The following is a 27,681-nucleotide window of genomic DNA, read 5'->3' on the forward strand; positions in this document are numbered from 1 at the left end:
TTTTTTTAAAATTTCTTAATGTTCCACAGAAAAAAGAGAGTATAAATTTTAGAATGACGATGGAATTTTTGGGGTGAATTATCCCTTTTTGAATGTGATGTTTGCCACTCTTTATTGGTCTTGTGAACAATATATATATATATATATATATGTATATGTATATATATATATATATATAATTTTATTATTATTATTATTTTTTTTTACTGAAACGGACAGACCTGTAAAATTATTTAATTAATAAATGACACCTCGGCAGTAGATGTGTCTGTTTATATCTCTGCCAAGTGCATTATTTGTTTCAAAAATTTAATTTGCCATGAATAACCAAACAAGGCAAACCTCTTGCTATTTATGAACTTCTTTCACATTGTTAATTATGTTTAGTTCATGTCATCAGTAACGCTTACATACTAGAAGTTTCTTTCTCACAGGTGCACTGATGCTGTAATCTGAGTAAAAGATATATCAGGGCAAAAATATAAAGCTTTAATTTTAGTCCGTGTTAATTAATGGTTTTGTTTCCGGAAGAGCGAATGGTCTGTCTCTGCTGCTCCTGGGGCTCGACTGTTAAAGGCGATAAATCAGCTGGTTGTTTAATTAATGAGTCTCGCACCCGAGCCCGGATATGAATGTGTGGAATAAGAAGAGAAACCACGCTGAACAATGACGTGCTTTCCATAGTGTGTGTGTGCGCGCGCGCGCTATTTTTAATGTCATTATACGAAAAGCAGACAGACGGGGAGCGCAGAAGTAGCAGAGTCTGCAGCATATGAACTCCTCAAGAGTCTCCACTGGAACACAGTGATATAGAGTCAAGCACTGTTCGCACTTTTAACAACTTTGCGGAGCAAAGTAAGTATTTCTGGGGAACTTTGTTTCTTTTCGGGTTTTTTTTACAGAGTTGTATCTCTGCTCCGCCGCATTTATCATCTTTATCGTCGCGGAAGTGCAGTCAAGATTATCCCGAGAAAAAGCACCTGTTACAAACAGTAGCTGCGGTCTTTTATTTGGCCTATATCTCTAAGTGTTATTATTATATTCAGATATAATATTATCCACAGTGATCATGTCAGAATCTGTACGGAAGATGTTGAGGGCGAAACTGGTGGTGCTGGGAAGAGATAACTGTGGGAAGACAGGTAACACTGCTGTGTTTTATTTTTTGGGAGGTTTAATAACTATTGGTTGGTCTCAATGACTCTTAACTGATCTGTTTTTCTCTTTTAAACTCCAGCTCTGTGTGTCAGATTCATCACCAGACGTTTCATTGGAGAGTATGAACATAAAAGGGGTAAAACAAATGAAATACAAACTCACTGATGCTGTGAAGCGGTTTCCATGCTCTTAACATTTGTGCAAATGCATTGTAGTCAAGTAATCTGCATCATATGACATGCCATATACCTTTTGTGTCTTTAGAGGTCACCTACAGATGTCAGAAAATTGTGGACAAGGAGGCGATTGAGCTGGAGATTTTAGACACTGTTAATAAGGTACAGAGCCTAGATCTTAGGCTGATGATATACAGGGCAACTTTTTGAGCAATGTTGCCCGGAAGGTTTGGGAAATATTGCCGTCAATGGGCAACCTGATGAGACACCGGGCCCACAACCGATATAAAATATCCAGAGAGAAATTTGTTACCCATTCTCATTGGGAAAATGCTCAAGCAGCATTGCTCAAAAAAGTTGCCCTGTGTATCTCTTTGTCGCTGCATCTGCCGCCGTGCTGTTTATACTGTCATATTTATCCACAGCAGGATGATCTTGTCTTGTCATACAGCTGATGAGACACAGGACTCTCTGAACCATTCCTTTCCTTTCATGTGGTGGAGCGGCTTTAACCGCCCGCCTGCCATTGATCATGTTACACAGCAGAGCAGCACTTGTTAAGTCATAGGATTTGACTGAAGCTTTACCATCTGTGTGAATGCAGTAGTCTAGCAGTTCTGAAGTTTTGGATGACTTTGATACACCCAGTGTATGTCTTAGAGCCTAATGCGCTGATGATATAAATCAGGTGTGTTAAAAGGATAGCTCACCCAAAAATGAAAATTCTGTCATCGTCATGCTGTTTCAAATCTGTATGGTTTCTTTCTTTCTGGAGTACAAAATAATTTCTGTCAGCACACTGAAACATTGTATGGCTATTTTTGTCTATGCAATGAAAGTCAGTGGGGTTTCATTTTTGGGAAAACTATGCTTTTAAATAATGGAGACATCCAAAATGTGCAGTGCTGCGACTGGAGGACCATGATTAAGAACGACTGCATTTGAGAAGCAGGATGTTCTGGTTCTGTGGATTTAATTTACATCCCTCGTGCTTCAAATTTGCTTTTAGAATCACATCTTTGAAAGTCCAGATGTGCATCAGCTCTATCCTCACAGATCTGTTTGTTTTTAGGAATGTGTAGGTCCTGCGGCGTCCTCTCTGGAGAGTTCCATTAAATGGGGTGATGGGTTTCTCATTATGTACTCCGTGACGGACCGCAGCAGTTTTGAGGCTGTGTCGCGCCTGAAGAGACTGATTGACCATGTCAAAGAAACGCTTGGTAAGGCTAAGACTTGATCAGATGTTCTGCTCTTAGTGCTACTGCGAGTAGTCCTGTTTATGTATATGGCCCCTCCAACTAGCGAATAGCGCCGTTATCCATCAGTGTGACTCAGCCTGCCTTAATTGGTCTCAGTTCAGAGATTTCACCTCAGGCATGAACTCTTAATATAGAACAATACAGCCTGTGAGTGTAAGTTTGAAAATGACAGATAGATATGTGGAAAGAGATAAAGAGAGAGAGGATCACAACACTGCAGTCTTTTATTATGCCATCCATCTCCAGGTACTGTCATTTTAATGGCAGTCTGTTCTTCTTCAGAGCCACAGCATCCATTACATCATTCTGTGTCTGTGTGTGCGTATGTGTCTTCTAGGTATTCCAGCAGTCATCGTTGCCAACAAATGTGACATGGAGAACGGCCGTGTGGTGAGGACAGATGAGGGACAGGCTTTAGCCTCAGACCTGAGGTCAGTATGCTTTTGCTATGAAATAAATACAAATATAGGTTCCAAGATGCTTCAAGAAACCTGCAAAAGCTACCTGAAAAACTATGTGCAAGTGCAGCAAGGGCAAAAACTGCTTTAAATGCAAAGGATGGTCACACCAAATGTTGATTTAATTTAGTTAATAGAAGTAAATAAAATAATAAAATATATTTATGACATTATATTTAACAGCATTTTTATGTAAGTGCCTAAAACTTATAACAGTACTGTAGCTTTGAAGGCAGGTTTCTTGAAGCATCTTGGAGACATTTCCACAGTTCTTCTGGATTGAGTCTGTCTGAGGTTGTTCTGTTTCTTCATGTTATTCCAGACAGATTTATGATGATGAGATCAGATCTCTGTGTGGAGCACTAGCTGTTGTCAGTCTCCTTGTGCAAACAAAAAACTCACGGCATTATTACGATTAATGGAAAAATGAATGTTTAGAAATGTAAGCTGATATTACCGGTACCTACTGACACACTACAGCAGAAGATTTTTTTTTTTTTTTTGAGAAAATGCTAGCGTTCTAATAATTTTGATCATCACTGCATTTTAATTATAATAATGTATAATTAACTTCATTACACTCCATTGATTACTCAAAACAATTTACAATAAAAAAGCCAGTTATTTACTACAGGATTTTGTCCTAATTTTATTATTATCCATTTTTATCAAACATTTTGATTTATCCACTTCACTACCCATCAGATTGTGGAGACACTGAGATGATTTTCAGTTTGATTTAAATGCCTGAACTACATCAGTTAATGTTTTGAATTTGAAGGCGTTGCTGTGTGTTAAAGTCAGGGTTTGACTGGTGGTGCAGGTGCAGTTTCTTTGAGCTGTCTGTGGCAGAGGACTCTTCGGCAGTGGAGGCCGCGTGCGCGCAGCTCGTGCGTGAAGTGCGTCAGGAGTTCCAGCGCCACCTGCTGGCTATGGACAAGCGCTCACGGATGCTGCAGATGAGACATGCACTCAAAAACAAACTCACAAGGAGTAAAACCATGCAGTGGTGACCAGAAAGAGTAAACGCAGTTCAGACATGACTACCGTAGTGCTGTATCCTGGCGTAACAAACCTTTCGGAAAACAAGTGCCTTATGGATTTCCAAATAGTGTCATGGACATTGCTATGTGTGTATGACAGAAAACATAAAGCAGCAAAAAGCTGTGTTTTTAAATATGCACTGGATCCCTTAAAACTCTCCCTTTCATTGTTTGGACAAACAGTAGTCTCACCTTAAACTTTTGTAACTGAATGAACCAGAAGCTGACATGTTGGACCAACAAACAGAACAAAGTTGAGATTCTACAGTAAGCCAGCCTCTGTGTGCATTAAACCGTTTTACTATAAAGTATTTCAAAATTGAAATGGATCCATTTGACCACTTGAGATCAGTGTACCTCTTATTTTGCATCAATTTCACTGTAAATGACATCATTCCAGTGCAATAATCATTCTGTATTTAAATAAATTTTATGTGTGAGAAGTCATAAATGTTTGTTTATAGGCACTAAATGTATTCTGATAGACTGCGCTTGTCTAGTGTGATTTGTCATATTTAAAATGGCAGATGATCTGTCTCTTCTGACTTGGTATTCTGATGCTCTTTTGATCCAATTTCATTCTCACATGCCTCTATGAGATTGAAATGTCATGAGGGAACAGAACCAATTACATGCTGTTTTTCTATCTTCCACAGCTGTTTTTAGACTTTAGATCCTGCCTTTGTGCACAGTCCACTCTGTGGAGTAAAATGCTTTCAAAATGTATCATAATGCCAAACTTTGTATTATTAATTGTGCATGTATTTGGTTAAATGTACATTAGTACGAAAGTGTTAATATCCATTTGCTGCTTCAATTTAAAACAGATCTAGCAAGAAAAAAAAAGACTATTTAATTTACAATTTTATTTAGCAAAAATGGTAAAAATAAATAAATACAAATTGATCAAATGCTCCAGTAATATCCAGCCTCCTCAACAGAAAGAATTCATGAAGTTATATATTCAGATAACTTACACATGGACTTCTATGAGAAAAGGTAAACAGACATCAGGCAACACACAAGATTAAGAAACGAAACATACAAAATGTAGAAAAGTAAAATGAAACAAAAGAGCAATACACATCCCTTTTAAAAACTAATATGAAAGAATCTAGACACTTTTTATACAACAAATCGATGTAAATTGTGTTCTTAATTAATAGTTAAGGACATTAGATTAAGCACTGATTTGTTTTCACGTTGCAATAATCTAGCCTTGATTTTTCTTGAGGGTTTCATCAACCTGAATGAGGTAACAGCATGAGGTGTAAGAATGTGAATCTTCATATGCATTAATATGCGCATCTTGAAAACATGAACAAAAGCCTGAGCTGAGCTCTCGGTAAACACTATTAATATCTGAGGAGATCAGATTTCACACACTTCAGGACACAATACCCAATTCTCATGTGTAGGGAACATGAATGAGGAGACACAGTAGATTCTTATTTATCTCATCAGAGTACATCTGTCACAGAAGCACCGTCAGTCCTACTAAACACATCTGGCCTCAGAATTCTTGGCTCTAAAGGACGAGAGATGACATTTGCTAATGTCACATCTGATCAGCATTTATGTAAGGGCTCTCATCCCTTCTCTTTTTCTTCAATACACTAGAAAACCTGACATACCATTAAACCACCCAACAGAATGCAGCTTCTCTACATGCCACTTTGGAATTTTTCGCAATTGTGATGAAATATGTTTCCGTATTAGCTTCTATCAGACAAAATGTGTGAATGCTTCTGATTGCTGAAAACCTTTTTGAAAATGCATATGCGATATGAGGGGGCGGATATACCCAGATCATCATACTGGGATGGGACGTTTTTTCATAAACGGTTTCATAAAAAGGTGAACGAACATACCAGCAATGTATTTCATGTTTTGATTTAAGACTCAAGCACTTTAGAGTGTATTCTTATGTGTAGTGGTCAGATTCACTATAGGCAGCGCAGGCACCGTCCTCACTAACACAACCTGAATGATCACACACTAGATGATAAAGATTCTGTTTCCGAAAAGGGAAAAATACGCACTCATTTCGCTGACAACTGACTCTAGGACACCGACAAGTCATAACACTACGATGAAACAGCCTAACATAGTCTATAGAACTTAAGGCAACCAATACACAGAGGCTACAGCAGGCCAGAGCTGCATGTTTAGCATTGAAAACACTCACAAACCTCAAATGAAGATATAATAAACACTGCAGATATTTCTGTCTTTTATCAAAAGCGTTTGACACCACCGTGTTTCTGGATTATTTCTTGTGCTTGTTTTTTTTTTTTTTTTACACCATGGAAGTGTCATTTTGGCACAGGTGTTAAACTGGTCTGGTGTGTTTGTCTGTGCTTGTTTGTGTGCAGTCACACACTGAAATAAACAGCGGTGAGAGAGCTCCGATGCGGTAAATAATGCGCTAACAGAGGAGACACTGGTAGAAGTAGTTGCGCTAGGCACGAATAACGTCTGCCGTGTTGTGCTTTTGGACAGGTTTACAGTGAACAGTGTAGTAAAGTGTGTTAAAACGATACAGAACAGAAGCCCTTAAATTGGCCCATAAGCAAAACGTTACTGGCATAGCGGTTTCATGGGATATTTCTGACTGCATGATTCCACCCAAGTCGTTGGACAAGGCATGAGACCCCTGCTACAGTTTTGGGGAAATAAAAAAATCCTCTGGATGTGGAAATGGAGCGAGAGTGATGTGAGCGACATCTCAGATCATTCCCTTCTGTGACGGCGCTTGAACCGCGCTCTCAGTAAATCACATCTGTTTAGTAGATAAGGCATGGTCAGAATTTACCTCACAGACACTTCAGGACTGACACTACAAATACTACACTACTACTCTTAAATATCTATTTAATGCTCAGAGTACTCGAAAAGAAGAGTTCCCTGTGGCATCCATTATTTGGCAGAACTGAACTACGGAATATTATCGTAAAATTATAAATAATGTGTAAAAAATAGCAAAACATATTTACAGAAATGTTATTTTCTCGGTTTTTAAAAACACCACAAGATAGACGAATGCAAATGATACTAGTCAAACCTCCAGAAGAACGCCTGGAAGACCTGTATTTCTGTCAGTGTGTGATAAAGAACCTGTGTTTGCGCTCCAAGTTTACGTCCTGGAGACACAACAACTGAAAACTAGACGAAACAACTGCACCTCGGTAGTGTTTCACAGACAAAACGGACGCTGAACTCCTCAACACGTCGTATCTTATGTCTTAGATCTGAGCTACAGGACCTGATAGGAAGCTGCACTACTCATCTAGCAGGACGAGACCTTCACCCCGATCCAGCCTTCAGAAGCGTTCCCACTCAGAGGTGCTATGGCAACTGTATCAGGCACACAATGGTGTGATAACTTTAAATTTTATTACTCTTTTCTATATCATTATTCTTTGTAGAAATCTTTTCGGTGTGCACACGTGAGCATACACATTGCTGGTACTTAAGGAACCTCCTTCCTGCATGTAGTAAATGGCACTATGGATTTTCTTTCCCTCATAGATACAAGAGATGAAACAACAACACGAATCAACAACACTGCTAACTGGCACGCTTTAGGCCCCAACTGCGGCAGGGTAGTCGATGCTATTTCACCCCCTCGGTCACTTCTGTAAGGGGTACGATTGAGCCGAGGAGGGCCTGTGGGACGCCGCTGAGGTCGCTGTTGTTTTTGTGTTTTTTTGTATTCTCCTCTCCTGTGGACACGGTTCCGTTGGTACCGAGAAGTGCCTGGTTGCTGCTGTTATTGCTGAAGGCTGCAGCGTTTGCATTCGTGGGTTGGCTCTTGATTCTGGACGTGCTGTTATTTTGTGCGCTCTCCTCACTGGCCTCATTGCTCTTCACACCTGCAGCCTCTGGGTTGTGGTTCATGGCGATCTGCTTTAAGGTATCGCTCGTGTTTGTGAGGGTGCTAATGATCACCGTCGCTTCTGAGGAGCTTGTTGGGGCATTTGTGTTGTTGTTTGTGTCTGTGGTGACCGCACTGGAGCTGCTGGGTTTGGAAGCTCCATTGTGGGACGTTTCTCCGTTAGCCATGGCCCCGGGACAGACGAAGGGAGAGAACTGGATCCCTCTGATCAGACGCACCAGCCCTCTCATCTTCTCAAGCGAAGCCTCCATCTCTCCCTGCTGGGCCAATACGCTGTTCTTGCTGTCCATACATTTCTGTGCGGGGAGAGAGGATACAGTGTTGCTGACTCATACATCCAAAATCTCATCATTATATAGTTATGGAATAGTGGCCTTCTGGAGGTGTGGAATAATACATGGATGCATCAGTTGGATTTGTAATTTCAGTGGTATGACTCATGGTGCAGATCAAAAGTGGATATGAACTTAAGAGTTCTCTCACTGTTATAGAGTTGCTGAGTTGTCCGATTCTGTGCTCCAGCGTCTCTCTCTCCTGCCGCAGCTCTGTGCTCCATGTCTTCAGACGATCTTTCTCTCCTTCTTTAGCTGTAGGGAAATGAGTGCATGTTTAAATCTCGATTGAACGCACAAGTTAGTTCCGGAAGTATAACAAAAATCTAGTTAATTTTCCCCATAGAAAAATTGATTTTTAACAATTCTGTAGAACCCTTTTTGAAACAGATCTACCATGAGATGAGCTGTGGAGGCTTCTGTTGGAGCAGCTGTTAGTCGGCACAGTCAGGGGGATCAGAGAATGGGTTGGGGGTCTTTCACACATTTGTCCATTTTGGTTGATGTTAATTTATAAATATGCTCTTGTTCATTGTCAGATAATGCACATTCTTAATAATACTACATATTATGAATGTAGTATAATTAAGATTTAATATCTAATATTAAAAATGAAAAATGACACACACTTGCTATACTTTATCATTCAACTGAACTGTGCATTTGCATTTAAAGTGCTTGTGTTTTTTCTCGTTCCATGCATCCATGGATGCTCTTGAAAAAGCTGTATTTTCTAGCATAATAACTCAACTGTAAATGGAGGGGTGACCAATATTACAATTCAAAATCAGTCAGAGCTATTGAAAAGTTATATTTACAAGTAAAACTTTATATTACATGTAGGCAACTTTCTACTACTCCTGTGTTTTTTTATCGTAGCATGTTGTAACATTTTGAACATAATTATAGGGAGCTATGAAAGTAAAAGCAAATCAAATACTGAGAAAAACTAAATCCAATTTTTATAATTCTGTCCGTGTTTCTGGCTGTATTTCAGCTTTTCCTTAAGTGCTATCTACTGTCAGAGTGTGAAATTGCATTTTTTTTTTTTTCATGAGTTTTCATGCTAAACATTCAAATAGGTGTTGACTGTGGACAGGCCTTGGGTCAATATAATTTCAAACTTTGGACTAACAAATGGTCTTTAGGCTAACTGCTAAATTCCAGGTGGTGAAATACACTGCCATCTACAGTGTTATAATGTACCACTGTTATTATTTGATTACATAATTTACAATGCTTCAAAAGATTGTAGTGCATAAAAAGATTTTCTCCTGATTGTCATATACTACTACTACTATTCTCAAAGAGTGCAATATCATAATTCATCTCAGAGCTGGTTGGTTTGGCTCATGACTTGAAGAATTAAGAATTAAGTTTTTCCAAAGATCCTGAAGCATTTCATAAACTCATAACAAGAGACTTTGTTCCAAACTAAACTCTAAATATAGGTTTAAGTAATCTTACACCATTCTGTCATTGCAGGTTCACTGTCTAGCATTAGTTATATGTGAAGCTCCTAACCTGCTTTATAGGAGATGTAGGAATGGACAATAGCAAGAGTCCCTGGCCACTCAATGGCATCTTCATTCTGCAAAATCTGAAGAAAACATGCAACTGAATAACATTGAAATACACAATTGTTCACTGTCTACATTCAAAGCAATACACACAAAAACATAAACACTCAAAATGGATGTGAAAATGAATTTAAAGCAATGAAAACAAATGAAGTAGAAGGAAATGAGGCTACCTAAACTTACAAAGTTTTGAGCAGTCTTGATGTAAATTTCTGGTTATCAGTATTTTGAATTAATAGTAGGTCCTGCATCATTCAGAGGTCTTAAACAGCAGAACTGTAGGCTCATGCTTCTGGTTCTGGCATTTTGGGCAGAGCTGCGTGACGCCCAGATGATTAGCAAGTATCGCATGAGATTCTGCCCACAGCAACCACTAAATACTCACTTGTCAATCAAACTTAAGTCTCTACTCAAATTTAAACTGCACTAGTTTTTAAATAGAACATTTCTGGTTGGTCTGTGCAAAACAGTCCTTAATTTTTGTCTAATTTTGCTCTGAAATTACAATCCTGTTAATATTAATAGCCTCTACATTGAAAGAATGTACCCTGAAAGAGTTAAGAAAACTATAGAGACTGTACTTTGTAAGACCAGTGACAAAAGTGAAACATGACATGGTACAAAAAATGAAATGAGTTACGAGAGTGAATGGCAATGAATCTCTCGGTTACCTGAGACCCTTAATTCACCTCCGCTACCACTAGGTGTCGCTGGTGAGCACGGTGAACATTGGGATAGGGGAGTCTGAATTGTGTCTCAGTAACTGTAGAGGACTATCACAGCTACTTACATCCCCTGCCGAGCTGGGGCTGGGTGAGGGTGAATGTGATGGAAGGGTGAGTGAAAGGGCAGGGGAGAATGGGCTGCCCGCGGTGGGCCGCTGAAGGTCTGGGGAGGCAGAATGATGGCTGCTGGTGGTTGGGGGGAGGGGCCCCCCGCTCCACAATACTGCAGTTTTTAGAAAGGCGACCTGGGTGAGATGAAACAAAAGACAAACAAAACACAAAAGAAAAGGAAAAGGCAGACATAACATTGGTGTAGCATACCTCTGACAAGCTGTCCTCATTGGCTAGGGTAGCAGGAAGGAGCGGGTGGGGGTGGTGTGACGGAGTTTGGGAGGGAGAGAGCAACGTTAGATCACAAAAGGAAGCATTGCATGCTGGGTAACAACACATTCTGCAAAAGCTGGCCTCAAATCAGTTGATAAAGGCAGATGGGGATAAGAAATGCCAATAACAAAGAAGGATCAGAGGGCAGTGATTCAAAAGAAGCTTATCAGGCATCAAGAAGCTTATTTTCATCTACAGCTAACACAGATGCTGTCAACAGTTAAGACCAGGCTTTAAGTGAATATGCAGCATCATATATCAACAGATATTGCACATTTATGCGTGCACTGGGCATTAAATGGATGTCTTTTATCAACAGGTACTAAAAGCACTATTACATTACACAGGGTAGCAAAGTTTCAACATCATATAAAAAATACAAATAAATAAAAAATGAAGTGAGCTCTAATCATTTTACACCCAAGTCAAGATCTAAATACAACTAAACGATATAGTTGATAATATGACTTGGCAGGAGACTTGGTGCCAAAACAGAAATATTTCCTTTAGCTTCTCAACAAACACAGAGAAGTTACTGGAGAAGGAACCAGCCTTCAAACAAATCAAGAAGCATACATTTGGCAAGTTATTCTGATTCTGTCTTTTGATCACATTAATACTCACATACTTTCTGACAGATATTTGTCCCAAGCCACTTACAGCTTTGGTTCTTTCAGGATATAACTTACAGGGAAAGTTTACCATTAGATGGAAAAAGAAGACATTTTGAAGAACGTCTCAGTTTTTTCTGCCCACACATTGAAAGTCAGGAGTAAATGTTGTTTAAGACATCTCTGAATTTATTTTCATTATATGGTCAAAAACAACTGAAAAATTCTTCAAAATATCTTTGTGTTCTACAGAAAAAATAAAGTCATACATTTTTTGGAACAACATGATAAGGGTGCGTAAATAATGGCTACTTTCATTTCTGGGTGGACATTTCAGCCTGGCCAAATCAAAGATTATCATGAGATAACTTTGGTCAACTGTAAATGTTGCGTTTTTAGTGTATGGACTCGAGTCTGTCCTATACAAGGACTAATGGTACACTAATGATGCAGGATTGTCGCACCTTAAGGAGGTGCACAACTTGTCTAATTGTAAATCTATAAAGTAGGCTGTGAACATTGTCGAAGTCTTTTACTAATGTATACACTTTTAGAGAAACCTGAAGACAGTCATTATCCCACTTAACACACTGCAGGGTCATTTCTTTCTGCCTCACACATGCACTCCAGGGCCACTCCACAGCAGAGTGCCTGTAAGCACATTACATAATCAAACAGTCATTACTGCTGAATGTGTGCTTGTGTGAGACCGAGAGAGAGAGACTGACTGATGGGACTAAAGCAGAGTGGATCAGTTCAGAATGAGAGGTGTAGAAAGGGGGCTTAAAGCACGGAATAATAGCTGGCTAGTGATTTTTAGAGCAATAAAACTAGACAATTCACTGTGGATGTTTAGTCACATTTCACAGATATGGATAATATATGTTGTGATGCGCTCACAGTTGCATATAGTTTTCAACCTGAAACATGCAAAATTCAATTTTTGCATTTTCTGACTAAATTTTTCTCTTTTTTTTTTACCTTGTAACATTCCATCTAAATGCTGTAATTTGTGCTTCCAATGAAACAACAGATTTCTTTTTGCTTAAACTCCACCCCTTTCTTACAATCTACTGCAAACCCTCAATCAGATCTGCCTCCAATTCACTCAACAACCAATGCATAGAACCAAGTCTCTTTTATACTTGGATATGTGTTACAGTATGGAAGAAAATATTTCTTCCTTCATAAGCTGAATTGTGACTTTAAAGGGATAGTTCACTCAAAAATTAAATTCTGTCATTAATGCATCCAGGGCCGCATTAAGACTACATTAGCCCCTGGGGCTATGACTTACTGCAGCCCCCCCCCCCCCCCGCCCCATCACAATAATGATATAAAGCTTGAAATAGGATTTTTATCCCATATCAAAATTGTTGATGCACTGAAATTTCATAATTTTTGTTACCAATTTCAATATCACAAGCCTTAGTAAAAAAATATGCTTACTGGAGACAAGTAATCAGTTACCAATTAGCTACAACAGAACAAAGATAATAAGAAACTGATAGTCTGATTTACAAATAGTCTGAATGGTCTCCACTGTATATATTCAATATTCATTCATTGTTATTTATCTTACAAAAGTGATTCAGTCCAGGACAGTAGGTGATTTTCTTTCTGATGTTTGATTTACATTGTTGACACAAATGGCAACAGCAGCTATATTGGGCTGCTTTAGAGCAAAAGTTCCCCCCAAAATTAAAATTCTGTTGATGTTGTTCTAAACCTGTATGAGATTCCTTCTGCTGTTGAAAGCTAAATAATATATTTAGAACAATACTGTTGATCAGACAGTTCCTGGGCCCCTATACTTTCCATAGTATGAAAAAATACACTACTGGAGTCAATGGGGACCAGAAACTTTTATATTGGAGGATAATTTATTTTTATAGAGGTTTAGAAGAATTTGAGTTTAAGTATATGATGACAGTATTTTTATTTTTTGGTGAACTATCCTTTTAAGATCTCATCATATCCAGGATCTCATATAGCCAAACACTACACATGCTTTATCTTTAACTATTAACGTTCATTTAAGACACAAATAACTGTGTTTATGAGGATAACCGCAAATACAATGTTTTTTGGCACATAACTGTGTATTTTAACATTTAAGCACAAGGAGCGATAAGTTTAGTCAGCTGTAATATGAGCAGGTGTGCGCTGAAGCCATCTTAATGCACGTATTTACCACTGCTTGATGTTCATTAACAGTCTAAACCATTTGTTTTAAAACCTGTTTAAAACGCATTTAAATGACAAGCTTAGCCTACATCTTGACACGCAAAAAGACTGATTTTCTTACCTAGATAGCTGGGGATTTTACTGACTTTTTCTTCTGTTGTTTGTATTTGTTTTGTATAGTTTTTTCATTTTTTGAGCCCCTCTGTCTCAGAATTGCTGACATTTTTACTTATCGAATTTTGTTCTTTGCGCGACCATTTCCAGATTACTCCAGAACGAAGTGAAGAGTGGAGGTGATTGCAGACATAGGCTACTGGGCAGCGATCACCTGATAGATACGTACACATATCGTTCAAACGTCAAATATAAAATAAATGCATTTGATTGGTAAACCAAACTAAGACTTCAATCTCTATGCTTCAATCTCAAATGGTAATGCATGGAATTTACGGGAAAGCTCAACTAAATAACAGCATTAATAAGGGGGGTGGGTGTTGGCTTTGGCGATCAGCACGCCAGTCAATTTACCCCACAGCTAATCATGGGCCCCCTCCTTTCACCTATCCCAATGGTTAATATGGGCCTGAATGCATCACGGTAATGTCGTGAACATGCGTCTAAGTGTGACATGGAAGAGAATAAATTAAATAAAGACTTTTTTTTTTTTTTTTTTTTTTAAGCATTCTCGCAGTTTCATAAAGTTACGGTCGAACCACTGATGTCACATGGACTATTTTAACAATGTCCTTACTACCTTTCTGGGCCTACTTCGCTGTCTATGGAGAGTCAGAAAGCTCTCAGATTTGATCAAAAATATTTAGATTTGTGTTCCGAAGATGAACAAAGGTCTTACAGATTTGGAACGCCAAAATAATGACAGAATTTTCATTTTTCATTGAATATCCCTTTTATAATCAGTAGCACAAACGGAGGATAAGTTAAATCCCCAAAGTATGAGCAAGAGCAACAGTGATGCTTGCCTTAGCAAACACATCTAACAACTTGTGATGTCTGCACTTGGATTTTTGCAAGCAGAGTATCTAATAAAGACACAGAAAGCTCACCTCTCTTCCTGCTGGACTGGTTTATGGAGCTCAGATACGACATTGAGCTCTTCTTCCGCTGAAACACACAGAAGCATGGATATGTAAATGTAATAATGGTTCATTCCACTGGATATCTGTAATCAGTTTGCACAGAACTGCTCTTTGTTTAATGTGTGTGTTTGTTACCTCTGGTTCAAACATGGCTCCGCTATATATTGGATTTGCTGTTGTTCGTCTTTTGCGTTCCTGACGCCTGCTTTGAATCTCTACACAAACAAAGCACGAAAGGTCAATACACATGCATGCACACAAACAAACCCACACATGTTTTTTTTCTCCTGACCTTCTAAATAGTCGCGCGTGACCAGTCCCAGAGACAACATGAAGGCCAGTTTCTGTGGAAAGAATGAGCGCCATTATAATCATCATAATTTACATCACCATACTTATCATTATCATCATTATAAACTGTGATGTAAACATGAGTGTATTTTACCAGTGGGCTCTCCTGATGTTTGGAGGAAGGCGTGTGTGTGTTGGTGGGGGCAGGTGAAGATGGTGCATCTAAAGACAGTGGAGGTGAAGTGTGTGTAGGTGTGTCTGGAGAGATGAGCAATGAAGTCTTTGGCTCTGTCCCATATTCCACTGCGCATATCTGAAGCAGGAAGAAAGATGTATTAATACATACACTACAGTTTGTGGTCAGTAAAGTTGTTTGAAATGTTTCTGAAAGAAGTCTCCTGTGCTCACCATGACTGCACAAATACAATAAACGTTTTATGTACTAATGACTGTTTAAGAACACAGCTAAATACATTTCTCTCACCGTGTTGTCAGAGCTTGGGCTTTTGTGAGGTAACTGCTGTGTGTGTGTCTGCGCAGACGGTAGCGTGTGTATAGATGGGGAGATCAGGATGCTTGTGCTGCTAGAGCTGTTGGGGAAGGGCAGGCCATTGAGGATGCGCATCTGCTGGACGTGACCAGAGGAAGGAAGGGCTGTGCTCAGTAACACCGGGGACTGTAAGGTGTGCACAGAAACCTGACCAGCAGCTGGAGACAAAGATGCTGGAGGTTTTGGCCTGACCTGCTCACACACACACACACAGGAAAAAGAGAATGATTATTTGTGGAATGACTGGAGAAAATAAAAGGTGGACCTAAGCAGTGAAAAAATGACTTGGGTATCAGGAAAGTGATGCTTAACTCAGCAGTCAAACACAGCGACACTTTCACATCTACATTTCAGTTTACAGTACAGTACATTCCACAACACAACTAACACCAGCTCCTCTCCGACACAATTAAAAGATGTCTACAGGTACTTATTGTCTATTATTTAATAATATTATAATTCATTATTATAATGTTTATGATATAATTCTTACCTTTTAGTTTGCATCCATCGAGTTTAATAAAATGAAATGAAGTACCATTTATTTGTGAAGTATGTAATGTACTGAATTATAAAGAACATTTTATTATTTAATATAATAGGAATCATTTTTCCAATACATTTCCAAGTGACTATATTTCTATGTGATATTCGTACACTACCTAAAGTTTGGGGTAAGTAAGATTTTTTTTTTTTTATTATTAATACTTTTAAAATATATTTATAATGTTCAAATTATTCTTATTTTAAATAAATGCTGTTCTTTTGAACTATTTATATAATAATAATAAGGGATCATGTCACAGTGAAAACTGGAGTTATGACTGTTATAAATTACATTTGAATATATAGAAATCAGTTATTTTAATGCATTTTTTTTTTTGATCAAATAAATGCATTATTGTTAGGCATAAGAGACTTCTTTCAAAAACATTAAAAAAAAATCAAACCTCAAACTTGCATACCAATATGTAATATAATAATACTATGTGAGGCATGATTTATACTAACCAACACTAGCATTATATGCACACACAAACAAATAGCATAAACAACAGAATACAAAAGCACAAAATGCTGCTGGAGAGAGATCAGGGTTAAGGATCAGTTTACTGCAGGGTCAAAAGCAACAGCCAAAGCAGGGATTGCAAATGTCACACTATGCAAGCACAAAGAAATTAAATCCAGTTCAAGAAAACAAGGTGGAGCATGAAGAAAATATCACACATAAAAGTAACACCTGCAGACATATAGATGCACACTAACACTCAGCAGTGAGGGGTTTTCACTAGTCCAGCCAGACAGTAGGGTGTGAAGGGTTTCTATGGAAACAAACCTGCGGTAGAGTGGCTGGTCGTGTTGTCTGTCTGATTGGTGGGACAAACTGAGGAACTTTGATTGGTTGGGAGGCAGCTTGCACCTGTGACAAGACCGCCCATTAAGACACCCTTACTTAACCTTACTAACCTCTCCAACACACATCCTACAACAAATAACTAACTAGTCATAGATAGAGGCAGATGCAATGGAACAATTGTGTCTAAAATCAACCAAACCAATCCTGATCTAAAATAAATAGCCTCCCAACTCACATGCTGCTTGCAAAACAAGGGAGAATAAGAAAACAAAACTCTTCTTGCTCTATAACGCGAGTCAAAACAACTTGAGAAATACTTACAACAACGGTGCTATTGGGTAAGACCCGCACTGGCTCTGCTCCCTGATTGGTCGTTTGGATGACCGGCTGGAAGTTTACTGGGGACTTCTGAGGGTCTGAGCTAGGAGGGCTTGCCAGGAGTGTGCTGCCGAGGGTTGTGACCACGGTGAAAGTAGGTGCTGGTGTCATGATGATAGGTGAGGTGGATGTGGCCGCTCTCAGCACCAGAGGTAGAGTCTTTGAAGCAATGACAGGGACCACAGAGCTCTGCGGGGGCACAAACACATACGCTGTTGTCAACGTGTTCATGTTTTCCTTTTATAAGTCAGGTATGGAAGCCCGTTTCAGGTCACCGAATAAAGAATAAAAAAAGGTAATTGCGACTTTTGTCTCTCACAATTCTGTCTTTTTTTTCTTCTCAGAATTGAGAGATAGAAACTTGCAATTACCTGTAATAAATTCAGAAATGCGAGATATAAACTCGCAATTACCCTGTGGCGAAATGGGCTTTCCATTAGTCTTCTTACTGAACATAATGCTCTGCAGAATATTCTGGTCACTCTTTTTATAATAAAAAAAGCCACTGAGATAATGGTACCAAAGCAACAGTGAGTGTAATTGCCATATCTAAAAAGAAAGCTGACATATGTCAGAGGTTTTAGTATTTTTTACAAATACTTAAATATGTTAATATTCAGTACTCCTCTAATGTCCTGTTCATAAGATGGACATAATCATAAACATATTCCTAAGATATAAACTGTGCACAAAGTATTTCTGAAAAAACAGTTTTTTAGTCATATTGAGCCATTAATGCAATTACTTGGATGTGTGTAAATGTATCTATTAAGTCTCAAAAACAAGATCACTTCGATTCATGCATAAATAATTCAGACCGCAGACTCAAAACAACCAATTCTTCTCTCATTGACTTTCATGAATATGCCAAAGAGAATTAGGGCAAATATCAAGTGGATAACAAAATTAAACTATAAGCCCATTCTTTACACCAAGCGATGATATTCAATTTATTTGTTTATTTGTATAGCGATTTTTACAATACAAATCGTTACAAAGCAACTTTACAGAAAATTATGTTTCTACAATATTTAGTAGTAGCTAGTAGTTTGTGCATGTTTGACAGGATTTTAGAAAAAATAAAATAATATTAATAATACAAGACGTAGTCAGACGATGAACTATCAATATTAGTAATTAATAGTTATTATATGATGCAGTCACACATGTAGCAATAATTGTTAGTTCTGTTTGTTGATTCAAGGTTAGCATCATCTGGGGTCCTCTGAGGGTCAGCATCATCTCATGTAAATCCCGTGGCAAAACATAGAAACAAAATAGAGACATATGGCTTCAGGAGTCACATGGACCTCTTTTATGTGCCCCTGCTTAGCCCAGTTGCATGAAAAAGCATTACCAACACAATATTCCAAAATTTCTCTTAATAATATTTCTATATGGACCTTTTTTTTTAAAATAAAAGTTCTATGATGCGTCTTTATAATTTTGGAGCTTGCTAACCTTTTTTTGTTCAGACATATGGTTTTGGGAGAACATGGAAGTAAGTAACTAACACCAGAATTTTTAGTTTTGTGTGAACTAATCCTTTAAATGGCATTGCCTTTAGAGGGACCCTGTATGGAGTCCTACTGTACCTGACAGAGTGAAGTATTCCTTCTTGTGTTTTGTGTGGGTACCTGTGGAGTAGTGAGGCTGGCAGCAGGCAGAGGCGTCTGTGTCTGTGTGATGAGCAAGGTAGACGTTTGCCCATCGGCTTGTAGTGTCTGTAACTTCATATCTTCCTGTTTCACCAGTAGATCTCTCCTTAACTGCTCCACCACCTTTTTCTGAGGGAGAAAGAGAGAATAAGCGCCTGTTCATTTTTTGTGTCTTCCGTCTCGTACCTGCAATGAAGTCTCTCTCACTCACAACCTCTCTTTCTGCCTGCTGTTGATAAGAGAGTTTGTAATGTTGGATTTGGGCCATTTTTGCACTGACAGCAAGAGGGAACATGGAGTCCCTACAGCTGAACATCACTCTCTTTGTCTCTTTCTCTCTCAGGCAGGGGGCCAACAGTATTCTGCCTTAAACAACCTCTTAAAAGTGATTAAAAAAACAAATGGATTACGGCATAACAGGAACATTTAGCAGTAATATATTATTCCATTAGCATCAGTTGTGACTATGAACTATGTCCAGTACACAGCTGAAAGCAATGCTTCTTCAAATCAAGCGTAACCTCAGTAATTAGAGAAAGATATATTGAATTAATGACCATTAATCTCTCTAGACCATTATCAAGGTACCCTTATATTTGTGAAATGGATCATTCACTGTAAAGTGAAAATTCTGTTGTCATTCACTCACACTCCTGTCATTTTAATCCTGTATGACTTTCTCCTGTGGAACACTAAAGAAGATATTCTGAAGATTGATTCAGTGCATTTTTTTTTTTTTTTGTCTTTATGATGAAAGTCGATGAGTTCAGTTAATTTGGACCTTATTTACTCCAGTTGTATGAACAAAAACAGTTGAAACATTCTTCAAAATATATTTTCTGTTCCGTTGTATTGTGCACAAGAATAACAGTAATTTTTAAAAATTTTTAGAATTATTATTTTTTAAGTGGACTTTAAACGTTAGTTCACCCGAGAATGGAAATAAGTCCATCTTCTACACACCTTTGAAGCATCCTATGTGTACTGTATGTGACTCTCTACTTTCAGAACAATAAAATCAAAGACATATAAAAAAAATTGTCCTTGCTCTTCCAAGCCTTTCAATGAGGTTAGCGGGTGTTGTCAACAGTTCAGAAGACGTGAAATAAAGTGTGCACATCTGTAATAAAACATCCTTCACGTGGCTCCGGGGGTGAATAGAGTCCCCCTATAGCAAATCCATGCGTTTTTTTAAGACATATATCCAGATTTCAAACGTAATAAACACTTTATTACAGATGTGCGCACTTTATTTCACGTCTTCTGAACTGTTGACAACAAACACCCGCTTACCTCATTGAAAAGCTTGGAAGAGCAAGGACATTTTTTAGATAACTTTGATTGGATTATTCTGAAAGAGGAAAGTCACATACAACTAGGATGCTTCGAGGGTGAGTAGAAGATGAACTAATTAACACGGTCTAAATGATAAATGGACGGGTGTTCGGTTAACTTGTTAGAAAACACCATAAGTTATACATTTCTATTGGGCTCTGCTAATAGAACATACATTGACCTTTAAAGGTTAAAATATTCATCTGTTCATATTTATAATGCCATCTAATCTTTTTCTATTTTAAAAAGATTGCCACATAATAAGAACTAGACCATTAGCATTTACTCTGAGTCCTACATTTACATAATAAGCTTTTTAAACACTCGAATGAAAAACATTTTTAAAATTACCAATCACCTTACAATGCACGAGACAGAATTGGAAGTCATATGTAGAAGAATGAAAAATAAACCATCTGCATACTTACACACGTAATGAGCTCAGTTATAAGTGTGCAAAGAAGAAACTCAACTCAGAAAAAAAGCATATGATTCAAAATCGTGAACACAATCATTCCTTACGTACTCCAAATGCAATTTATTTGAAGCCATTTACTGTCTGGGTTGCAGTCTGGCATCAAAAAACTTGCACACACACACATACACATGAGCATGTGTACACAAAGGAACATTGAGAGTATGGATCTATAAGAATCATAAAGTGAGGACAGAAGGAGGGAGATATTAAAACTTTCAGATGGCTGTAAGAGTGCCTGGCTTTACTCGGTGCAAGCTACAAATGTGCAATACAGCTTGTTTGTGTTCAGCTGAGTATGTGTTGATTCTGTAACCAGTGAAGACAGAATGACAGATACATTAATGAATATGAACACAAAGCACAGTCCTCTCACTGATTACAGCTTTAACAGGCTCCCTCCACCATCTGTTAGACTCACACACTCCTAGATCTGGGAGAACTCCACCGGACACAGAAATGTGTGCGAGCGAGGAAGGCAGCGCACTTTATTAAACAGCGCTGCAGGCTGCTACATTTCTGAATGCCAGTCACAGTGATTATAGGGCTGTTTCACTTCTTCCTTTTTCTCTGCAGAAGGATTTCAGGTGTGTGTTTTTACTCTGTGCTGTTACTTTAAAAAGCTTTGTGACACTCATTAAAATTCCTCTCCGCTGCCTGCAGTCTACAACGCATCTTTTCTCCATCTCCTCCACAGAACTTTGGGTTCTGTACAGTAAGCTCAAGCGATTAACGGTACGCCACGTAATCATCCCCAGACATTAATCATCAGGTATTGAAATGTCAAATAAAAGAGGGGAGAATAGATTTGAGCGTTTGTGTCTGCGTTGACAAATTGTTCATTTGGCAACACAAAACCACAGCGCACAAATCACACCACAAATGTTCAAATGCACAATACGACACAAAACAATGCCATGATGCAACACGGGTTTCATAACCTAACAAGTTTGCCTTGTTTTCTCGGGACACACGGGGACTTTCAGACCCCAAGTAATTGAACTGATCAAGACACACGTGTAGCTCGTAGAGAACACTGATATGGCAGCAGGGGTTCTCTCGGAGAGCAGCTCTCACCTGCCGCTCACTCAGCGCTGTGATCTTGGCCTGCAGGTCACGGAGCTGCAGCTTCAGATCTGCATTCTGTACAAAGAACACACACACTCCTCCCTGATACACTAGTCCAGCGGCCTGTATATGAGAGCGTATCGATCAAACAGTAATGGAAATGTTCAGTGAGGGAGACGCACCTGTGGATCTTGCTTCATCTGGCTCACGAGTTTCTGCAAGGAAGAGAGAGAGAAAGTTTTAGCATTTTTAAGAGTGGGAAACACATGTCGATGCAGTGACCTCTAGAGGACGGCGAGGGTACTGCAGTCTCAACAATTACACACTCCATCCATATGGTGTGAGGGGAGGGCTGTGGGGATACCTGATGGATCTGGATTTCCACTTTGAGTGCTTCCTGTAAATTCTGCAGTTCCATCATCGATCTCTTCTTCCAAAAACCCAACACAGCTTCCTGGCGAATTAGAGGAAGACAGCGGATATTCTTTCATTAACTGAGATGTCATTGAATGACTACAAATAAAAAAGAAGATAACTTTTTAGGTCTCACAGTGTGCTTGACTATGCCATGACAGATCTGTAAGTTTGCTAGTGAGTGTTTGTAAATCTGCTCAGCGTGAGTAGGATATATCTCTGTGTACTGATTCAATCAGAACTACTCTCATCAAATCCTGCCTGAACACCACGGATCAAACTGAACAGCGCTCTTTTGCACATGCACAATCCTGATCTCTCCCTCTGTCATTCTTCTTTGGGGGGAAATGATGCTGATGCATGCATTAACTGTTTCCGTCTCTCTCAGCCTCTGAGAGTCTGTTGTAAAGTAAGCTCCTCTGAACTGTGTTGCTTTGCTGCTGATTTTGAGTAATAATTACACTGTGTAGTTCAGGAAAACATTTCAGCTAATTAGCTAGCCAGTGAAACACCATAAAGCTGACCATCACAGCTGTGTCAGAATGTGTGCGCCCCCCTTAGGACAATGGTTTATTCTATACCTTCCCAACGTCTGCCGTCTTGAACACCATCCAACTGGCAGAGTGGGGGGTGGAGCTGGAATAGACAAGAGAGGATGGTAAGAAGCACACACACACTCACACACACACACAGCAGCAGCGCTCTGTGACTGTGAGTGACAAATCTACATCAGAACAATATTGAAGAAGAGATATCAGCAGGAACACGTAAAGTGGAAGCTTTGTGGAAAAAAAAGATTTAGGCTGCATGCAAAGATTCAATCCTATCTTGAGAGGACCCAAAAATTGGAGGCTTACTGGAAAATAAAACTATGCTTCTTTCTTTGATGAAGGAATAGTTCAACCCCAAAATAAAAATTCTGTCATAAATACCCTCATGTTGGTTTTTTAGTGTTTTAGTTTTCGCATGAACTATTCCTTTCAATCAAGGTTCCTGAAATGGAAGAACTATAAAATGCTTCTATGAAAATCTTCTTATGAGAAAGCATGCATCTAAAAGGCTGGAATACACTACATTACTTTTAAAATCAAAACATTTTCTAAAACACTGGGCATCATAAACTTACCGACTTTGTAATAGTCAACAAGGAAAATATGTCCATCTTAAGCTAAACGACTGAGAATCATACACTACCAGACTCTGAAGTCGTTCCAATCACAACAAATTCACGCAGCATGTGCACAGTGTTGCTTGGAGAAGCTATCAAATGAAAACAATATGTGTTCTAAAATAGGCTCAAAATATCAGACATGTTTGATCTCCTCCGACTGGATTGAATTAAAGACTGAAGCTAAAATATTAATAAATTGTAGTGTGTAACCATCATACACCACATGATATTCAATGGAATCTGTGTCTTAACTCAAATCTTCAGACTGGCTTTGTCTTTCAGTAAAAGCATCAACTACTCCAGACTGTAAATCATTTCCAGCCAATAACAAGTACCTTCTTTACTAAACAAACAGGCAATTAGCTTATTTAACACTCGCCATGTTGAGAGTTGAAATTGTCAAAATGTTTAATACAGGACTATAGCCAGGCACTATATATTGAACATTGTAATTTGTCCTCATTCATAGATGTATAAGTGGACTGGCTCCATCTTTGGAGGTGAATTAAATAATGCCAGTGCAAATTCCCTCACTTCCTGCTTTCTCTGGTTTGTTTGAGCTGTTATTTTTTGTTCTCAGTACTTGTGTGTCCCAGAATCAGTCTCTGTCTCTGCCACAGATCATCACTCTCTTCTCATCGGAATGAAAGCAGAGACTACCAGATGGGCACTCCACACACTGAGAGCTTCTCACTCATCTTCAGAGTGCCACCCTCTATAGCCCCACCAGCCACTGATGTATCTGTCTCAGGACGAAGGAATTCAAAAAATGGATATTTAACGAACCTTGGAAACCCACAGAAAGTATTATATTTTTCCTATGAACAACATCAGATCCTGCATTTTAAGTGTCCACGGCAGAACAGCAGAGCAAAAGAGGGCAATTTTCTGAGACTTCTGTATTCAGTAAGGGCAAACAGCCAAAGTGATCATAACACTCATACTCACACACACACACACTACACCTGCCTGATCAGACTGGCGCACCAAACCCTCACCTGTTGGCTCAGTAAACAGGCTGAAGCACAAGTAATTCAGATCTACTCCTTAGAGAAAAGGAACATGATACACCTTTCTCATTCTCTGTCCTACACTTGCACTCAAACCTAATCAAATTGAACCAAGCTTTCAAGGCCCCCAGTCAAAGCAGTGTTCTTTCACATATGCAACTGTTTTATTAACACTTAATTCACTCATATATGCCCAGCAAGCTATGTTTCATTTCTGAAGTTCACATATTGATATAATCCTTCATGATGAAGGTGAATGGATTGCTTTAATTTTTATTTAATTTTTTTATGGAATACTTAATATGTTAAAAGACTGCTGCAGCGATCATATATATTTTTTGTAGCCCACAACCTTGAAATAAGTGAGTATTTTTGCACTTCTGGCTCAATCTTATTTAAGTATATGTATTTGTTTTGTTTAAATGGATTTTTGAGTAAATGCCTGAACTAAGTTGTGTGTATGACACTCAAGATATTATCTCATTTTATTCTACAAAAAAATACATCAGTAATAGCCCCTTAGTGATTTTTTAAGCTTTTATGTGTGTTGAAAAAGTCGATTGCTAAATGGGACTACAGAGGTTATATCAGGGACATCAAATGTCATCACATTGAACTTTCCGAAAGATTCGGAAGCAGTAGCCTGTTTAGCTTTTTACTGCTGCCAATTGTATTTAGGCTTCAAAATTAATATAAGTAGTGTTTATTTATGATACACTTTTGTTGTTAACAGATGATATTTGCTGCAATAATCCAAAAGCCAATGGGAAAATCAAGATACATTATAACTGCAGGACTCTATTACTATAGGGCAAAAATATTCCAAACAAAATGGAGATAAGGTGAAAGAGAGCAATTGTTGCAACTGACAGGTTTGGAATTTAATGAAGTCTTTGTAACCTTTGCATCACTCCATCAATTAGTCTATCTGTTTAGAAGCCAAGTCTTCAGAACATCTTTCTCCGTGGATGCTGGAGCCTGTCCCAGTAACTGGAGAGTCGAGACACTGCAATAATGTTGGAGAACTAACATCCAATTATTTAATCACAAATTTGAGGGCTTCGTTTTAGCGGTAAACATTTACTCTGAGAGAAAATTCATTAATGTGTATATATGATTGGACATTGTCACTGTACTGCTGCGAGCATGAACATATATTTAATTTAACTGAATACATATTGAGAGTATCTATGACATGTTTAATCCGTAAATGGGTTCTGTTTCCTGGGGGAAACAGACATTTGAGAGGTTGGAGGGGGGAGGGCAGTGAATGTGTGGGCCTTATGTCTGAGAAAAAAAAAATGCTGAAAAGGGGGCCCTGAAACCATTCGGGTCAAGTGACTTGGTATAAAAAACTCTGGCATCCACTCACCATCTTTATGTTAAAGTAAGATGATGGCAGCATGCAGTGAGAAGAGTACTAACATGGAGGTAAAAGCTGACATTTTACATGTTATTGACACAACAAATTCAACTGTGTGTGTGTGTGTGTAACTGTGAAACTAAAAATAAAATCATTATTTCAAACAAAAGCATGAAATTGGATCATTTGATAATGCATACATAAATGATAAGTTCATCCTAGAAGAGCGGTGAGACGTCAAGTGTTATACAGGATGAATTCATTGCAGAAAAAAGCAGGTGGAGAGAAGAAAAAATGGCTGTACAGTCAACATAGTTGATAATGGACGAGCACAGCTACACATGCATTAAACATGGCAAAACTGAAGAGAAGAGAATCCTGTATTCTTTAGTAACTTAGTACATGTAGCCATTTGAAGCTCAAAAATAAGAAAAGAAAAATTATCAAAAACAGGGTGTGATTTTGATGAGAAACAACCATACGGCTATTCAGTACCAGCTGAGCTAATCACTAAAACAGCACGAATACAAAAAGGACACATCATTTAGTGAAACGCACTGAGAGTTATAAAGCAGCTGTTGTCGGTCCGGTCGTGAAAGCGGAGCGAGCGCCATCTGAAAGCTTCAGAAGGTCATCATCAGCAGCAGCAGCATCATTAGCGTTCCAGCGCATCCACACCGGAAACAGCACCATCACTTTATATACTCACACAATCACACATCAAACTCACTACACAGGGCCTACAACTTTCCTTACAGATTTAAGAGAGCAGATCGAATGAGACTTTATCACAGCGAGCTCGCGTTTGAGCTGATATGTCAAGGCGTGGTGCCGAGAACAAGAACTGGGGAAATCTTTCACGATCACACGTCTTGTCTTGTCGCCCTAGCGGCTCTTAACAATAACAGTAGCTCAACACTGCACAAGCTGCTCGAGCTCAACACATCAAGACTACACAAACACACACACACTTTATCCGGTTTATTGCTCGAGATCTCGTCCCTCGGTCTTGTGAATGTAAGCGCAAAGTACATTTATAATGGCATCCCGTGACTGTTTGATGGCTTGGTGTGAAAACTACGGCACGCGCTGGAATCGCATTTTCATCCATATTAGAGCAGTTCTGCTGACCAAGTGTTGTTTTTAGGGTGTTTCGGTGCCGTTCGAGGCGTTATTGTGTAACGGCTGTAAGTTATAAGGTTTCGTTGACTGCAACCGCACTCTCTCTCCAGCAACTCCTACAATAAAGAGAAATGAACAAAACCCCCCTGCGCTGGCTCTGCGCTTTCACATCCACCAAACCACTACCAACACAATCACATAAAGAACACGAAAAGAGTTCAAAGACACCGCTCCCAAAAGTTCACAAAATGAAGATGAAAAAAACCGAGGTGCACTTACCCTTGTACACACTCCTCCAGCAGTCAAACCCCGATCTTCATACACTTACACACACTCACCAATTATTTAAATATATATCTACAAATAGCCGAGCATTTCACCAGTACAACACTAACGTTACCCCGCGGATGAATTTACTCCCTTTAGCGCCTTAAAGTTTTGTTCAGTGTAATAGAAAGAATCTTCGCTTTGTTCGCTTGATTTTTAACCAAAAATACATAAAAAGACAGAAACTGATATACAAAACAAGAACTCTTCTTCCATCCCATTCACCCACAGCTTGTGCGCTCGGCGTATCAATG

The 27,681-nt window shown here is 38.8% G+C and overlaps 2 protein-coding genes across 15 annotated transcripts; one reads left to right on the forward strand and one right to left on the reverse strand.

Annotated features, from left to right (window-relative positions):
• Positions 1-147: 147 nt before the first annotated feature.
• Positions 148-7,722, forward strand: LOC113106103 (ras-related and estrogen-regulated growth inhibitor-like). 5 transcript variants are annotated; one of them, XM_026267688.1, is made up of 7 exons: positions 148-855; positions 1,047-1,142; positions 1,238-1,294; positions 1,423-1,496; positions 2,407-2,554; positions 2,931-3,024; positions 3,833-7,722. In XM_026267688.1, the coding sequence occupies exons 2-7, from the start codon at positions 1,070-1,072 to the stop codon at positions 4,062-4,064; spliced, it is 678 nt and encodes a 225-aa protein (XP_026123473.1). In that variant the 5' UTR covers positions 148-855; positions 1,047-1,069; the 3' UTR covers positions 4,065-7,722. The 5 variants fall into 5 exon arrangements, with proteins under 5 accessions (XP_026123473.1, XP_026123472.1, XP_026123476.1 ...); XM_026267687.1 differs by having other exon boundaries at positions 152-855; positions 1,065-1,142; XM_026267691.1 differs by lacking the exon at positions 3,833-7,722 and adding an exon at positions 3,374-3,538 and having other exon boundaries at positions 159-855; positions 1,065-1,142.
• On the reverse strand, positions 4,991-27,681 carry phf21aa (PHD finger protein 21Aa). Of its 10 annotated transcripts, none has more exons than XM_026267680.1 (18): positions 27,380-27,679; positions 23,016-23,070; positions 22,385-22,470; positions 22,203-22,235; positions 22,030-22,095; positions 19,122-19,271; positions 17,428-17,673; positions 17,086-17,169; positions 15,684-15,941; positions 15,354-15,512; positions 15,201-15,252; positions 15,044-15,123; positions 14,876-14,933; positions 10,951-10,973; positions 10,695-10,874; positions 9,849-9,924; positions 8,476-8,579; positions 4,991-8,288 (listed from the first exon to the last, which is right to left on the reverse strand). In XM_026267680.1, exons 3-18 carry the CDS (start codon positions 22,439-22,441, stop codon positions 7,710-7,712), a joined length of 2,205 nt encoding a protein of 734 aa, XP_026123465.1. In that variant the 5' UTR covers positions 22,442-22,470; positions 23,016-23,070; positions 27,380-27,679; the 3' UTR covers positions 4,991-7,709. The 10 variants fall into 10 exon arrangements, 7 of the variants coding, with proteins under 7 accessions (XP_026123465.1, XP_026123464.1, XP_026123468.1 ...); XM_026267679.1 differs by having other exon boundaries at positions 22,385-22,474; XR_003292452.1 differs by having other exon boundaries at positions 8,043-8,288; positions 10,695-10,852; positions 22,385-22,474; positions 27,380-27,680.

The sequence above is a fragment of the Carassius auratus genome, chromosome 7 (genome assembly GCF_003368295.1).
Source record: "Carassius auratus strain Wakin chromosome 7, ASM336829v1, whole genome shotgun sequence".
NCBI lineage: Eukaryota > Metazoa > Chordata > Actinopteri > Cypriniformes > Cyprinidae > Carassius > Carassius auratus.